Here is a 17996-nt window from a genome sequence, read left to right on the forward strand (position 1 = left end):
AGTTTGACCGCTTTTGGAGAGGCACATTAAACAAACACACACATCATATACATAAACAGCAGGACACATCATTTCAATGAAAATCTCTGCACTGTCGAGCTATCTGAATAAATGTACCCACAAGTTCTTGGATACATTTGGCAGGGTCACAGAGTCAGGGCCATGGCAGCGAGAGAGAGACCGCCTCTGGCACTAGGGCCAGAGAAGTTCTATGCCCTCACCACAACCCCAGGGCTGGAAGAACTCGCTATCCCTGCCAGGGGGAGCTCACACACTATATTATCTTTTAAAGACTTCCAATATGCCTGCACAGCAACATAAGCCTAACCTCTCCTGCGTTCACACACCAATTGTGCTAACTTATGGCTGGAGGGTCCAAGCCTGATTGCTTTCCTGTGTGCACAGTCCCAGCTTGACCTGGGTCCCCAAAATCCTCTTCCTCACTGTGGCACAGAGCTTGCCCAGAGAAGGGAGCAATGCTGACAGGAAGAAAGCAGCTCCCACCTGCCAGGCCATTGGGGGGTGGGGAGGTCATATCTGCCCTGGCTGTGCTGAGTCATGAGCTCTGCTGCTCCTACTCCCTGCAGGTCAGGCACTTGGTCCTGATCTACTCTCTGGCCATTGCTCCCAGGCAAGCACAGCTCGACAGCATGAACTGTCAGGGCATGGAGTAGGAACTAACCCCAAAACCTCACCACATTGAGAAACTAGAGCCATCACCATCACATAAGGCTGCAGATTTTGGGGCTGGTCCCTCTTCACTGCCCAGGAACCCTGCACAAATGGCCCCAGGAAGAGCAGGGGGGACCTAGGGGTGAGAGCGGAGTGGGACCAAGCAGCTACCCTGCAGCGTGGGGTAATGGCAGAGTCCCCAGCTCAGTACAGCGAGGGAAGGGATGATCCAAAGCAGCCTGGCTGCTTCCCCTCTCTGCAGGGCAGCAAGTTGGTCCCGCTCCACTCTCTGGCCCCCACTGCCTTCCCTGGAGCTGCATTGGCAGGGGTGACCAGGCAGTGTGCACTATGAGGGTAGTGAGTGGGGGCTAGCCCCAAAACTTCCCCACAGCCTCCCAGTGGCAGCTCTAGTTCCTCCTTGCTGCTGTGCAGCTTGGCCAAAATAGGAAGAAAAGTTACAGGTGGCTCCTGACTGCCAGGGTGTCCACAGTCATCTCTCCAGCAGCTGTTCTGAGCCAGTAGGTCTACTGTTCACACTTCCTTTAGGACAGCTGCTTGGCCCCTCTTCCGCTGTCTCAGAGGGATAAGGGAGCCCTGGGGAGTGCTGGAGCACACTACACTCCAAGGCCTAGGGATTCATGGTAGCCAGGAAGAGCCAGGCTGGAGTGTGTTTTTTTCCTGGGAAATTTACAATTTATGTCAAACTTAAAAACAGACAAAAATAAATTTAAAACCAAACAAAAACCTTCAGTGCACATCCCATTTTAAAAATGAAGAATTGCAAAGTTTCATTGTAATAGTTGGACAGCCCTGGATAGTGATGTCCTAATTATCCTCAGAACAGGTGCACATCCTGTCAATGTGACTCAGCCTAGTGAAGAATCCAATTCTCAGATTAGATGGCAGGTCAACATAAAGTCTTCTCAAACTGCATTCATTCTACTGAGACAGCCACCAAAAAGAGCTAATTATGCAGTTTATGTGCTCCTTATGAGCACCTGAGTCCCATCAACAGTACCACCAGTTAGAAAACAGGGTGGGCAGTTTTCCCACAATGCAACACATCTGTAAGGCTGAAGTGTCAACACTGGGGGGTACAGGACCCTAAGCACTCTTGGATAGGGTTATTTTGATTGAGGTCTGTACACTGTAGTGTGGATACCAGAGCCCCAGATTCAAGCACAGGTCAGAAAATCCTTAACCTAAGTTAACCAGTGTAGACACTCTAGTCCTGGGTTCTGACACAAGTCAGCTGACTTAAGCCCACTAATCAGAGGCTTATGGTGCTGTGTAGCTTTTTCTGCTGAGTTGGAATTAATACATTTGAGAGACAGAAAATCCAATTTTATAGGAATGTGGAAAGACACTAGGGATGTGCTTTTATTCATGATATTGTACATACGAATAGCACAAGTTAAAAACATCACCCTAGAAAATGCAAACAGCAAGATTCCTCTCCTGAAGAGTTATTTCATGATAAGTACAAGTTGTATGTTCCTTTTTTCCTTAGTACTGAGAATCAGCACAGTAAACTCAGTACAGTAGTTAATCAGTTTCACTTACTAGGAACCATAGCTTTAGGTTGAAGATTTCCTAAAGCTTTAGCTCAAGTTGTAGGATAAGTTACAGTCACATCAGTTCAGAGTTCTGGTTGCTAAAAGTAATATTTTGCTCCACTTAGAAAAGTTACCTGTTGTGGAATTTACATAAAATATTTTCCCCCTAAAAAGCAGAACCAATAAAAGAGCTTTTGAGTTGTATGTTTTTTCAAACTAGACAGGATAATGTTTATATGAGATATCCCAATTGTTTCCTTAAGTTTAATTTCACTATGCTTCAGTGATGCTTTTCCAATAAGCAACTGAATTAAGCACGCTGGCTTTTTTAGGGTAGCACTCTGTACTAGTCCTAAGAGTCAGGAAGGTCTTTGAAGTAGGCCATTGTACAGCCTGACATGTAGATCCACGCATTGTATAGGCTACACTTTACATACATTTACAAGCTTTACTGACCCTTAGACCTACCACCACAGAACTTTCTCCATTTTATTTTTAAATATAAAGTAAAAAAATTGAATTTGTTTCTTTATGTAGAAAGAAAAAACAATTTGAAAGCAGTACTAGACTGAAAGCAAAGAATATAAGATTATGGGTAAAAGGTAAAATGAACATTGTTTTCATAGACACATGCCCACCAATTTTCATAGTTATTTAGGGCTGAAGGATTCATATTAAATTCAGACAGACAGCCTTAACAAACATTAAAGAAGCAAAGTTACAAGTTTCAGGCAGGTACATACATAACATCTGTTGTAATACAGAAATCAGCATTATCTCAAATGGTTCATTAGAGAATAAAACAGTGTTATACAAAAGATAAACACTACCTTTAGCACTTAAGCAGTGAGTAAAAGGTAGAATTAAGAAGAAAGTGCACAGCAGAAAGTTTCCTGGAAAAGTTCAATTTAAAAAATTTCTTTTCAGCTATTATGCTTTTGTCAGGAAGTGTAGTGAGTTAAGATGGCTTCTGTTTTCTTTCCCAAATTCGTCTCTCCTTTTATTGGTTCTCAGTAGCATGCTTACTCTGACATGTAGAAATGATACATCAGGGCCACAATAATTGCTGCTATTGCTGGGATCACCCAACTGGTCCACCAACTAGAAGGAATCACAGTGAGAATTATTTTCATGCAATGTCTAACAGTTGCTAAATTACAGATGAGATTTTACTTGTTATAAAAAAAGTTTACTTTGTAATTCTTTTCCACTCTTCAGTTAAGGACAAGAGAGCCTTTGACTGGGGGAGTGTTTAGGATGGTCTAGAACCAAATGCTGGTAATATGCTCTTGCCAGCCAACATGATTGCATGTACAGTTATAAAAACTTAGACTTTGAAACAAAGTTTGCTGATTGGAGAATAAGATTCCAGCCAAACTTAAAGCCATGGCTTGTCGCAACAGAACAGTGCCATTCACTGAAGAGAAGATACAGGTGAGCTTTCCCAATAAAACTTTTGGTACTTCAGTTCCTCTGTGGGAAGTGATATCGAAGATTCTTGAATCACAGGATTCCTCTAGGTAATGAACAGTATTAATGCATGAAATTCTGGCTGGATTGTGTTGAAATGTGAACATCTGTGCACATTTTAAAATTTTACTACATTGGACCCTCACTAGAACGCATGTCTATATAGCACGAATTCGCATAGAACGCGGACACAGCCATGGATCCCAATTTAATTACTTTAATTGCAATTCATTTTAAAGCGGTACCGCACATGGATCCCAAATCCTGCGTTCTAGCAAGGGTACAGGGTATATGTGCTGCTCTATGTTTATCCCAGAATCCTCCTTATATTTAACTTAGATGCAGCAGCAAAGACTTTTCTGAGTTGATGCTTATCAATAAGGCAGCCAGAGTAGCTAGCGACAGCAGCAGCACTAGTGAGTAAGATCACCAAGCATCTCCTGCATTAGTAGCATACCAGATCTTCTCTAGAAGAAGGTAAACTTAACTTCAAGATGAAGTGTAAAATCTGCATGGTAAGACTACAACATGCCCTGGAGAGTGCTGAGAGCAAACCTGGGATTTACATATGGCAACAACCTTCACATGTCATCCATTCCTAGGGTCTGACTCCATGGGAAGTTATTCCCAGTTATTCCCTGTGTGGACACATTCTAAAATAAAGAGCGTTCACAGAGGGAGTTCATCAGGAATGCTTTCTTGCTTTAAATTCGCTCCTTATCTTACTCCAAATTAACTTCCTAGCATTGATAAGCCCTTAAAATCGACCATCTTATTTGCTAGTAGTTTGAACGGATCAGTATTTTTCCCCCACTTCATGGTTACCCTTCCCTAATTCAATTAAGCACCAGTCTTTTAAATTTATGGCATTACAAGCCATACTATACCTGGAATTAGAGTCCACAGTGGTAAGAAGTGTTTCCTGAAAAACAAAGTCATAACTAAGATACTGAACATGAGTGGCAATTTCCCCCCCACTTCCCCACAGAGGGCTGGCTAAAGGAAATGGATTCACCATAACACTTATTTATATCTTTTCCCAACAACTAGCCAAAGCAAGCCACAAATGCAGCTTTCATGCCTGGATGAAGTCAGCCTTATAGTTAAAAGCTTCAGTAGTAATTTGCTAATCAGAGAACATTCTGATCCCATGTTTCCTGCTGCAATTTATACCTCACTTATAACAAAATGGTTACCTAAAATTGTTGCCAAGTCATTTTTTATGTCCCTCTCTTACTAATTAGTGGTTGCATTAACGTCTGTAGTTAAGGTTATATCAAGACTGTTTACATATTCTTTGTGGCCTAAACTTTCCATGCTTGGTTTCAATCTCAGGTAAACATTTCAAAGGTTTAATTATTGCAGTGGAAAAACAATCATTTTAAGACCAAGACTTTTTGGTTGCCAATAATTCAAACTAAATACTCCAAATTTGTACATAAATACTTCTTATTAAGAACGAGGGTGGAGTGATTAATTCACTTGATTAATTTACATCATATTGAAGCTTTGTGAAACTAATTTGAAGTTTTGTGCTACTGCAACTTTAAAGTCAATAAATTAATTTTTTTTAAATGCCACTACTGTTAGGATGTCTTATTCAAACAAACACTGCTACAGGCAAAAACAAAATATTGAACATATAGCATGTATATAGCTTTACTCACATGAGTAGCCCTATTAACAGTAATGGAACTACCAATGTGCTTGAAGTTAAGCATGTGCATAAGTATTCACAACATCAAGGGTTAACATTGTATTCAACAACTTCATTAGTGACATTAGATTGGTGTCATGTCAAAAGCACATTGCTTTAGTGTTAGATATTTAGGCTTCAATACATTAACAAAGTTACTGTGATTTTGAAATCCGGAGCTTAAACTTAGGCTCCTATAACCCCTGGATAGGCACGTAAGGGTGAGATTTCGAAAAACACTTAAGTGACTTTGGAGCACAAATCCCAGTGACTTCAAACAGCAACTCCTAATGGAGGAGTATAGTCTGGTCAAAACATTTCCGTTTTCTTGATTTATGGTAAGTGCAACACATCAGAAGATAGTGTTGGTTGTAAAGATAGCCTGTGCTATTTGCTTATCAATTTTGTGTTGTTCTCACAGGAAACGAGCTCCCGGACTTGTCGTTCGGCATAGATCTAAAATGTGAAACTTCCTGATAGAAAATTTAAGGAAAACTGAAATCCCACTAACAATTAGGAAACAAGTACAAATTGCTAGTCTTCCTCCTTCAACTAAAACACAGGATGCTGGGGCTGTTCACAAAAGGAATACCAATTCTTATTGAAAGAGTGAACTCTCTCTGTAAATCCTTCAGAAACACAAAGCTTGGTCCCACAAACCTGTATGCACAGAATACACATCTTCAGTGTTTATATTCTTTGATGACATTTTTCAAGTGTGCTGCTGCCCTGTTAACCCAGCCCTTAACAGTTCCTCCAGCCAAACAGGAGTAATTGTGAGAACTCACTTATCCACCATCCCATTTATCTCAGGGACATCTGGACTTCAAGACTTAATCATTTAAAATGCTAACTTGCATTGGCAGTTTGTGTTTTAGTATCTTGTTTTTAAAAACAAAAAGAACTGCAATGCCAAAGTTGCACATTTCAACAGAAAGTCAGAAAATAAAGTTAATGTTCTCATTAAAATCTGCTCAGTGTAGCCGTTAGTTTATGAATTAAACTACTAGTACCTGAAAGTTTGAGTGGTTGCGCAAAGGTAATTCGTAAAGCCATGTGTCTAAAAGCCACTGAGAACTTAAAAATTGGATGGTAACAGACCATGAATCCCAGTGATGATTGAAAACTGGTGATATTCTAAACAAAAAGGTCTCAACTAGGCTTGTAACGGTTTCCATCACTTCACACTAACTCAGACATTTTAGACTTCAGAGAGATATTTAGGATTGTGTATGCTGGTTGTTTTCCTGTGGGTGGTTGTGCTGATTTGTCTATGGGAGAGTAGTATAGATTTGTGGTGAATGAGGGGTTTGTGATGCCATGAGGGGCTGAGAGTCTAGATTGTTGTGTGGGCAGTTGCATTGATTTTTGTCTGGGAGGGTTGTATTGGGAGATTTGTATTGCTTTGTGCAGGAGGCAGTTGGGATAAGTAATCCACTATCTGTACAGTCTCCCCCATACAACCATTGAAATGGCTGTATGCAAATTAACTGTACATTAACTTGGATATCAGGATACTCTAGGAAAGCATTTCTAAAGTGGGGGTCACACAAAGCCCCAGGTGCCCTGTTGGGCTGAAGCCCCAAGGCCTCCCCACTGCTGGGCAGCTGAAGCCCAGAACCCCAAGCTTGCCCCCCTCCCCACTTCTCCCAGCTGAAGCCCTGAGTTTTTATAGCATGTTGGGATGGCCTCAAAGAAAAAAGGTTGAGAATGCCTGCTCTAGGACTCTTGACATGGCATAGATACATGCCTTACTGTAGCTATGCACCACGTGGCTGTAATCTGTAAAGTCAAAATGACGGAAAATTTAAAAACTGGAGGGTAACAGATCGTAAAACCTAGTGATAGTCTGAACAATAGTCTGAACAAAAATATCCTTTGATTATGTTTCTTGCTGTTTCCAGAGCTTCAAGCTGACTCTAGAGACATAACAGGCTTCAGAGTGACACAAAGTGACAATCCTGGAATCTTGTTGTATAGAATACATGATTTAATTGTTAAACATATAGAACAGAGGTGAGCTAATGTTACTAAAGTACTTTTAAAATTTTTAGGGAGTAAGAGGAAATGTATACTTTTTCAAAGCAAATTGGGGGGGGGGGGGGGGGGGGGGAGGCTCTCAAAGTTAATGCTCTCTTTATAATAGCAGCAAGACATCCCTGACTGGGTGGTAAGTCTGCAGGAAACTAAATTTTGGAACAGATAATTATCAAGCAAGATTGCGCAGTTTAATCTAATTGCCTACTGGGCATTCTGCTGCACCTACTACAGGTGTACTAGCATCAGAATCTAAACAAACCCTGGCCCTCATAATTTGCTGCTTACTTCCAACTTGCTGGACCACTTCTACTAATTCCTGTGGCTTCATTTTAATTATAGATGCGTCCATAACAGATGCTTTTGGATGTATGTCCTGTAAATAAAGTAGTACTAAAAAAAATCTGTGGTGGTAATATTCTGTGTTTACCTAATCTAAAATGTTTCAGGGGTTGATAGAAAAGTATAGTAACTCAGACTTGACGCAATTATATTCTAGCTTCAACTTAATTGTTTAGAGGTGTGGTAACTGTCATGCTTGTAATATTTGTGAATTGTGTCCATTTTGCCAAGAGCTATACTGCAAAAGTTGAGGTAATTAGAAACCCTTCAGCTTTGTCCCCAACTGTTCATACAAAACTTAAACAGACAACTTAATAAACTTTTCCTAAAAGTTTAACTTTTACACTTAACACAAGATTATTTTTATATAAAATCTAGAAAAAAATAGTTAATTTGTACATTTGGTGGCACTTTCTATATAGTGAAACAGAGACTGGAATTAATTTCCTATTTTGTTTGGGAGGATTTTTGTTTTGGCAAGAACAGAAGAAAACATTTAGTCAAGAGGAAAGGTTTACTGTAAAGCCACACAGATTGACAGTGAGTCTCAGGGCAAGTACAGTACTTTACTTGAAAAATAAAACCTTAAAGTAGTTTAAACTTGATCTTCATGTCCTTTTGTCTTTAAGTAGGTACACTGTGTGCAAAAAGCCTCAGTGTCCAGATGAAACACTGGATTTGAGATTTCAGAGTGATGACACTTACCGCTGGTTTCTTAATTTTGTCTCTGTCATCCTGCAAGAAAATAAAGGGAAAAAAGGTTAGACAAGAATGAAGTGTATCAAACAGGATTTCTGAGAAGGTCACTAGTTTCAGTTAATGCTGTGCCACTAATTTTCACAGTAGAGACTTATGGTAGTGGAAGGCAGCTGCATGATCTTAAGTTATCTAGTAGGCTGTGGGTCTGGGAACAGAATAGGCCCACTGCTCCTCCTGCATCTCGTAAGAGGCAACTAAAAGGGGGCTGCCTGGAGAGAGACAGGCAAATTTCTAACCTGGCGGAGCCCAAGACACAAACATATGATAAGCAAGTCAACCATGTACATACTGGATTGATCACACCCTGGGTTAATAATGACCACACCATCAGTCTCCCACCAGGGTGGACACGACAAGCATACTACTGGCGTAACCCCAACCAAGAGGATCCGTGGAAGAGATATCGCCACCATAGTCACATGGAATGTAGGGACATTCAGACAAATAGGGAGATTGAAAGAACTCACATATGAAATGGAACAATACACCTGGCACCTCCTAGGAATCTCTGAGGTCTGATGGAAGAACTGTGGAGAGGCACTAACGGAAGAAGGCCACGTACTCTATTACAGTGGAGGACGACAAACATGGCAACAATGTAGGATTTGTGCATAAAGATATCAAGAATTCAGTATTAGGATGCCGCCCAATGTCCACCAGGCTTATTTCCATCCTTCTAAAGTCAGTGCCATTTAATATCACAGTGGTACAAGTCTATGCCCCTACATCAGTATGATGATGAGCAAACTGAAAATTTTTACAATCAGTTCCAAGACATCATTGATACGGTACACAAGAAAGATATCCTGATTGTACAGGGAGATTGGAACGCTAAAGTAGGTACTGCTGCACAGGCAGACTGGTGAGACTGTGGCCCTTCCCGTAATGCAACCACCAATGAGACAGGATTGAGGCTTTTTGAGTTTGTCAGCTATAATCATCTGGTTCTGGCAAACATTAGGAGCACATAAAGCATGCAGGCAATCAACATGGCACACACCTAATAGTCTAAATCACAGCCAGATCGACTACAACATGGTGCAAAACTGATTTAGTTCTGGGATTAACAGAGCTAAAACAAAGAGCTTCCTCAGTGCTGATACTGGAAGTGATCACAACCTTGTGATGCTAAGTTTTTGGCTGAGGCTAAGGAAATTCGGGCCAAAATTCACCAGAACCAAGTTTGACTTGGAAAGACTCAGACTGAAACATTGCAGAGTCATTCCAATGATCAGCAGAAAATTTGCCCTGCTGCTTGCTCTAGAGGACGACGTAGAAGCAACGACCAACAATTTCAACACTAATGAATGAGGCAGCAATGGACATCCTTGGGAAACATCGTAAGACAAACCGATGGGTCATAAATGAAACACTACATGTGTGACATTAGAAGAGAACTTGAGACACAAGAACAGCACTGAGGGAAGCTGATAAATACAGAGCGATTAGCAGAAAGATCAAGAAAGTAATGAAGGTGGACAAGGAGATATGGATTGAAAAACGATGCTCTAAAATTGAAGAGTATCAATAATAAAAATAGCAAACAAGCCTTCCAGGTTGTAAAAGATCTGACGAAGAAAAGATGGACCAAAGCTAAAATTCAAGACAAAGAAGGGAACAGAAGAAAGGGACATCATCAATAGGTGGACAAACTACTGCTCTGATCTATGCAACCACAAGACAAGTGGAGATCTTAGTGTCCGAGACAGCCCAGATTCAACAGAGGAGGAGAACTTTCCAATACAACATGAAGAAGTGCAGATGCTGTGAAATCACTCAAGAATGGAAAAGCTATAGGTATTGACAACATCCCAGCTGCACTGATGAAATTTGGAGGAGAAATAGTAAGATGTACTCACCAAGATCTGCAACAAGATCTGGCAGACCAGTGAGTGGCCCTCCACATGGACACAGTCACTAATCACTCTGACAAAGAAAGACAACCTGCAATTGTGTCAAAATTACCAGACCATAAGTTTAATTAGCCACCCCAGCAAAGTGATGTTGAAAGTCATTGAACAGACTGAAGCCCCACTCAGGGAATATCATCGCTGGCTAGCTTTTGTGTCAGAAGTACCACCACAGAACAGGTTTCAACGTTCATGTTCAATGTGATAAGCACTTACAACACTAACAGGACATTTACCACATCTTTGATTACCTCAATACAGCGTTTGACAGAGTATGGCATGAAGCTATGAGCAACCATGAAGTAGTACAATGTTTGTCATAAGCTTATTGTTACCATTAAAGAACTGGTTTCAGAGTAACAGCCGTGTTAGTCTGTATTCGCAAAAAGAAAAGGAGTACTTGTGGCACCTTAGAGACTAACCAATTTATTTGAGCATAAGCTTTCGTGAGCTACAGCTCACTTCATCAGATGCATACTGTGGAAAGTGTAGAAGATCTTTTATACACACAAAGCATGAAAAAATACCTCCCCCCACCCCACTCTCCTGCTGGCAATAGCTTATCTAAAGTGATCACTCTCCTTACAATGTGTATGATAATCAAGGTGGGCCATTTCCAGCACAAATCCAGGGTTGAACAAGAACGTCTGGGGGGGAGGGGGGGTTAGGAAAAAACAAGGGGAAATAGGTTACCTTGCATAATGACTTGGGCTTAAACAGAGACTGGGAGTGGCTAAGTTAATTGTATCCAATTTGCAAATGAATTCCAATTCAACAGTTTCTCACTGGAGTCTGGATTTGAAGTTTTTTTGTTGAAGAATTGCAACTTTCATGTCTGTAATCGCGTGACCAGAGAGATTGAAGTGTTCTCCAACTGGTTTATGAATGTTAGAATTCTTGACGTCTGATTTGTGTCCATTTATTCTTTTACGTAGAGACTGTCCAGTCTGACCAATGTACATGGCAGAGGGGCATTGCTGGCACATGATGGCATATATCACATTGGTGGATGTGCAGGTGAACGAGCCTCTGATAGTGTGGCTGATGTTATTAGGCCCTGTGATGGTGTCCCCTGAATAGATATGCGGGCACAGTTGGCAACAGGCTTTGTTGCAAGGATAGGTTCCTGGGTTAGTGGTTCTGTTGTGTGGTATGTGGTTGCTGGTGAGTATTTGCTTCAGGTTGCGGGGCTGTCTGTAGGCAAGGACTGGCCTGTCTCCCAGGATTTGTGAGAGTGTTGGGTCGTCCTTCAGGATAGGTTGTAGATCCTTAATAATATGTTGGAGGGGTTTTAGTTGGGGGCTGAAGGTGACTGCTAGTGGCGTTCTGTTATTTTCTTTGTTAGGCCTGTCCTTTTGTAGGAGACTTCTGGGAACTCTTCTGGCTCTGTCAATCTGTTTCTTCACTTCTGCAGGTGGGTATTGTAGTTGTAAGAATGCTTGATAGAGCTCTTGTAGGTGTTTGTCTCTGTCTGAGGGGTTGGAGCAAATGCGGTTGTATCGCAGAGCTTGGCTGTAGACGATGGATCGTGTGGTGTGGTCAGGGTGAAAGCTGGAGACATGTAGGTAGGAATAGCAGTCAGTATGTTTCTGGTATAGGGTGGTGTTTACGTGACCATTGTTTATTAGCACTGTAGTGTCCAGGAAGTAGATCTCTTGTGTGGACTGGACCAGGCTGAGGTTGATGGTGGGATGGAAATCGTTGAAATCATGGTGGAATTCCTCAAGGGCTTCTTTTCCATGGGTCCAGATGATGAAGATGTCATCAATATAGCACAAGTAGAATAGGGGCATTAGGGGATGAGAGCTGAGGAAGCGTTGTTCTAAGTCAGCCATAAAAATGTTGACATACTGTGGGGCCATGCGGGTACCCATAGCAGTGCCGCTGATCTGAAGGTATACATTGTCCCCAAATGTGAAATAGTTATGGGTAAGGACAAAGTCACAAAGTTCAGCCACCAGGTTAGCCGTGACATTATCGGGGATAGTGTTCTTGACGGCTTGTAGTCCATCTTTGTGTGGAATGTTGGTGTAGATGGCTTCTACATCCATAGTGGCCAGGATGGTGTTATCAGGAAGATCACTAATGGATTGTAGTTTCCTCAGGAAGTCAGTGGTGTCTCGAAGGTAGCTGGGAGGGCTGGTAGCATAGGGCCTGAGGAGGGAGTCTACATAGCCAGACAATCCTGCTGTCAGGGTGCCAATGCCTGAGATGATGGTGCGCCCAGGATTTCCAGGTTTATGGATCTTGGGTAGTACAGGTCAGGGTTCCAGGGGTGTATCTGTGCGGATTTGATCTTGTGCTTTTTCAGGGAGTTTCTTGAGCAAATGCTGTAGTTTCTTTTGGTAACTCTCAGTGGGATCAGAGGGTAATGGCTTGTAGAAAGTGGTGTTGGAGAGCTGCCAAGCAGCCTCTTGTTCATATTCTGACCTATTCATGACGACAACAGCACCTCCTTTGTCAGCCTTTTTGATTATGATGTCAGAGTTGTTTCTGAGGCTGTGGATGGCATTGTGTTCCGCACGGCTGAGGTTATGGGGCAAGTGATGCTGCTTTTCCACAATTTCAGCCCGTGCACGTCGGCGGAAGCACTCTATGTAGAAGTCCAGTCTGCTGTTTCGACCTTCAGGAGGAGTCCACCTAGAATCCTTCTTTTTGTAGTGTTGGTAGGGAGGTCTCTGTGGATTAGTATGTTGTTCAGAGGTATGTTGGAAATATTCCCTGAGTCGGAGACATCGAAAATAGGATTCTAGGTCACCACAGAACTGTATCATGTTCGTGGGGGTGGAGGGGCAGAAGGAGAGGCCCCGAGATAGGACAGCTGCTTCTGCTGGGTTGAGAGTATAGTTGGATAGGTTAACAATATTGCTGGGTGGGTTGAGGGAACCATTGCTGTGGCCCCTTGTGGCATGTAGTAGTTTAGAAAGTTTAGTGTCCTTTTTCTTTTGTAGAGAAGCAAAGTGTGTGTTGTAAATGGCTTGTCTAGTTTTAGTAAAGTCCAGCCCCGGGGAAGTTTGTGTGGAAGGTTGGTTTTTTTTATGAGAGTATCCATTTTTGAGAGCTCATTCTTAATCTTTCCCTGTTTGCTGTAGAGGATGTTGATCAGGTGATTCTTCAGTTTCTTTGAGAGCGTGTGGCACAAGCTGTCAGCATGGTCTGTGTGGTATGTAGATTGTAATGGATTTTTTACCTTCAGTCCTTTTGATACGATGTCCATCTGTTTGCATTTGGAAAGGAAAATGTCTGTCTGTATCTATACAAGTTTTTTCATGCAGTTAATAGATTTCCACTCCATACGGCTAAATGCAGTGCCTTGCATAATGACAGGTTTCAGAGTAACAGCCGTGTTAGTCGGTATTCCCACCATCAACCTCAGCCTGGACCAGTCCACACAAGAGATCCACTTCCTGGACACTACAGTGCTAATAAATGATGGTCACATAAACACCACCCTATACCGGAAACCTACTGACTGCTATTCCTACCTACATGCCTCCAGCTTTCACCCTGACCACACCACACGATCCATCGTCTACAGCCAAGCTCTGTGATACAACCGCATTTGCTCCAACCCCTCAGACAGAGACAAACACCTACAAGAGCTCTATCAAGCATTCTTACAACTACAATACCCACCTGCAGAAGTGAAGAAACAGATTGACAGAGCCAGAAGAGTTCCCAGAAGTCTCCTACAAAAGGACAGGCCTAACAAAGAAAATAACAGAACGCCACTAGCAGTCACCTTCAGCCCCCAACTAAAACCCCTCCAACATATTATTAAGGATCTACAACCTATCCTGAAGGACGACCCAACACTCTCACAAATCCTGGGAGACAGGCCAGTCCTTGCCTACAGACAGCCCCGCAACCTGAAGCAAATACTCACCAGCAACCACATACCACACAACAGAACCACTAACCCAGGAACCTATCCTTGCAACAAAGCCTGTTGCCAACTGTGCCCGCATATCTATTCAGGGGACACCATCACAGGGCCTAATAACATCAGCCACACTATCAGAGGCTCGTTCACCTGCACATCCACCAATGTGATATATGCCATCATGTGCCAGCAATGCCCCTCTGCCATGTACATTGATCAGACTGGACAGTCTCTACGTAAAAGAATAAATGGACACAAATCAGACGTCAAGAATTCTAACATTCATAAACCAGTTGGAGAACACTTCAATCTCTCTGGTCACGCGATTACAGACATGAAAGTTGCAATTCTTCAACAAAAAAACTTCAAATCCAGACTCCAGCGAGAAACTGTTGAATTGGAATTCATTTGCAAATTGGATACAATTAACTTAGGCTTGAATAGAGACTGGGAGTGGCTAAGTCATTATGCAAGGTAACCTATTTCCCCTTGTTTTTTCCTAACCCCCCCCCCAAGACGTTCTTGTTCAACCCTATATTTGTGCTGGAAATGGCCCACCTTGATTATCAAACACATTGTAAGGAGAGTGATCACTTTAGATAAGCTATTGCCAGCAGGAGAGTGGGGTGGGGGGAGGTATTTTTTCATGCTTTGTGTGTATAAAAGATCTTCTACACTTTCCACAGTATGCATCCGATGAAGTGAGCTGTAGCTCACGAAAGCTTATGCTCAAATAAATTGGTTAGTCTCTAAGGTGCCACAAGTACTCCTTTTCTTTTTTCATTAAAGAACTGTATGCCAAGGCCAGCAGTGCAGTTCTCAATGGCACAATAGGAGAGTGGTTTCGCACCACTGCTGGAGTCCAGCAAGGTTGCCTTCTTTTGCACACACTGTTCAACATCTATTTGGAGTGCATTATGACTGATGCCCTGGAAGATCACATATGCAGAGTCAGTATTGAGGGGGCGAAAACACTCAGTGGACAAGAGCTGGAGACAGTGAAATAGTTCAAGTATTTGGGGAGAAACACTGATGAATGATCAAAGGCCGAAATTCTGCAAGAACTGTGCAAACAGCAGCAGCACTGACAAAGCTAAAGCCAATTTGGAGGAATAAGAACACCGCCCTGGAATCCAAACTGAAACTGCTGCATGCATTGGTCATCTCCATTTTTCTGTATGGATGTGAGACATGGAGCCTTACAGAAGGAACGGAAAATAAAGATAGTAGAGATGAGATACTTTGGTAAAATCCTGGGCATCTCCTACTTTGACCACATCACTAAGAGGTCTGCAACATCATCACCCAATGCACTGGATCATTTGAAGACCTCCTGGTGAACATGAAGTGCAAGCTGAAGTGGTACAGCCATGTAACAAGATCTGGCCTATCCAAGATCATCCTTCAAGGAACAGTACAGGGGAAGAGAAGAAGAGGGAGACTGAAGAAGAGATGGACTGACAACATAAAAGAGTGGACAGGAATGGACTTTGCGGAGACCTCAAGCACTGACACACAATCCTTAAGGGTGGAGACAATTAGTTGATTGCTCATCAATGATGGTGCCCCAATGACCAGTGCAGTTATGGGAGCGGTGATGACGATGATAACATCATTTGCTTATAAATAATTTCCAGAATGTTTCCTTATTCAACTGAATGCAACTCTCCAATGCATTTCAAAATTCCATCACGAACAGATTCATATTTCCTATGTTCCTAAAAGATACACATTCCTTTAGTAGACTGTAACAAACTGAACAATTACCCTGATTTGATAGCCCCTTCCACCATTCACACATGAACAATACATAGAAGCAAACTAATCAAGGTCCCATGTGCTTTGTGGCATTCTGTTGCAATGGCCTTGAATTCTATAGCACCCTAAGGCAACAGAGGACGTCTGTGACAGTCAGGTTAAGTTTTTAAAAGGCATTTTATAAATGCATAAATTATGAACCACACACAGTATGAAGCCAGTGTTTGTTATACCGCAGATAACTGTATGCATAACAGAATCACAGATGTTGTCAAGTCAACAGAAGCGGGAGATTGGCAGTTAAGTGAAGGACAGCTGGGTCTTTTATGTGACATGGTGAAGCAGTTTAGGGTTAGCACACTGGCTGCATATTTCTACTACAATACCCAAACATAAAATAATTAATGTTGATATTGTCATCTTTGTTTCAGAATCTTCAGTATGAGTTAGTGTGGCAGCTCACCTTAGATTTGTTTTTCCAAATTTTCTCCAGCCTCAGGGAGACATCGGATCATTTTAGTAGTAGTATTACCATAGAAACTAGGAGCCTAGTTATGGACCAGAACCTCATTGTACTAGGTGATGTACAAGTAGAAGCAGAACAAAAAAGAAGGCTCTCAACTCCAAAGTAAATTAAGAGAGACACGAGATGGCTACAGATAAAAGGGGGATTACAAGGAAACAATACTGGTCAACACAATAGGCAGTGGCATCAACACACCAGCGAACCTGAACACTGACCAATTTTTCTGGGCATCAGAGCAAAGGAGAGTTAGGATAGGCAATGAAGGGCCTTGAAAGTAACTTATGTTTGATGTGAAAGAGAAAAGGGAGTCAGTGGAGGGATGTAAACAGGGTGAGATGGTCAAAGCGACAGTGGGCTAGGAAAATGACCTTTGCAGCAGCTTCTGAATGGATATGAATGGGGCACGATTGCATTTGTCTGGGCCAGAGAAAAAGATTGTATTCAGTAACTGAGACATGAGTTGATAAGAGTCTGGAGGAATTTTAGCTGAGTGGATAAACAGGAACGGTTGTATCTTAGCCCTGGTCTACACTACGGGGTTAGGTCAAATTTAGCCGCATTAGGTCGATTTTAAAATGAATGCGTCCACACAACCAACCCTCTTCCATCGACCTAAAGGGCTCTTAAAATCAACTTCTGTACTCCCCCCGGCGAGGGGAGTAGCACTAAAATTGACCTTGCTGGGTCGAATTTTGGATAGTGCAGACACAATTCGATGGTATTGGCATCCGGGAGCTATCCCAGAGTCCTCCAGTGTGACCACTCTGGATAGCGCTTTCAACTCTGAAGCACTAGCCAGATACACAGGAAAAGCCCTGGGAAATTTTGAATTTAATTTCTTGTTTGGTCAGAGTGGCGAGCTCAGCACCACACGTGACCATGCAGTCCCCCCAGAATCGCAAACAAGCTCCAGCATGGACCGAAAGGGAGACAATGGATCTGATTGCTGTATGGGGGGAAGAATCTGTGCAGGCCAAACCCTGATTAAAAAGAAGAAATGTAAACATCTATGCCAAAAATCGCACAGGGCATGGTGGAGAGAGGCTACAACAGGGACACACAGCAGTGATTCATGAAAGTTAAGGCGCTCAAGCAAGCCTACTAAAAGGCAAAAGGAGGCAAATGGTCACTCTGGGTCAGAGCCCCACACATGCTGCTTCTATGATCAGCTGCATGGCATTCTAGGGGGGGACCCTACCATTACCCCACCAGTGTCCATGGACATCTTCAAGGGGGGGGATTCTCACGCAACAGGGAGGAGGATTTTGTGGATGAGGAAGAGGAGGAGGAGAAGAATGTGCAGCAGGCAAGCCATGAATCCATTCTCCCCGGCAGCCAGAATCTTTTCCTCACCCTGGAGCCAATACCTTCCCAAGGCGGGATCCCC

The 17996-nt window shown here is 42.5% G+C and overlaps 1 protein-coding gene across 2 annotated transcripts in view; it reads right to left on the minus strand.

The window, feature by feature from the left end:
• Positions 1–2015: 2015 nt before the first annotated feature.
• CYB5A (cytochrome b5 type A) overlaps positions 2016–17996 on the minus strand; it is a 28496-nt gene continuing 12515 nt past the window's right edge. Inside the window, exons 3-5 of one of the 2 annotated variants that reach the window (XM_048840110.2) lie at positions 8479–8508; positions 4586–4620; positions 2016–3329 (exon numbers count right to left, since the gene is read on the minus strand). In XM_048840110.2, coding sequence (XP_048696067.1) covers positions 3251–3329; positions 4586–4620; positions 8479–8508 — 144 coding nt within the window. In that variant the 3' untranslated portion in view covers positions 2016–3250. The remainder of the gene's footprint in view (positions 3330–4585; positions 4621–8478; positions 8509–17996) is intronic. The other variant, XM_048840109.2, reaches the window with a different exon arrangement.

The sequence above is a fragment of the Caretta caretta genome, chromosome 2, assembly GCF_965140235.1.
Source record: "Caretta caretta isolate rCarCar2 chromosome 2, rCarCar1.hap1, whole genome shotgun sequence".
NCBI classification, from domain to species: Eukaryota; Metazoa; Chordata; order Testudines; family Cheloniidae; genus Caretta; species Caretta caretta.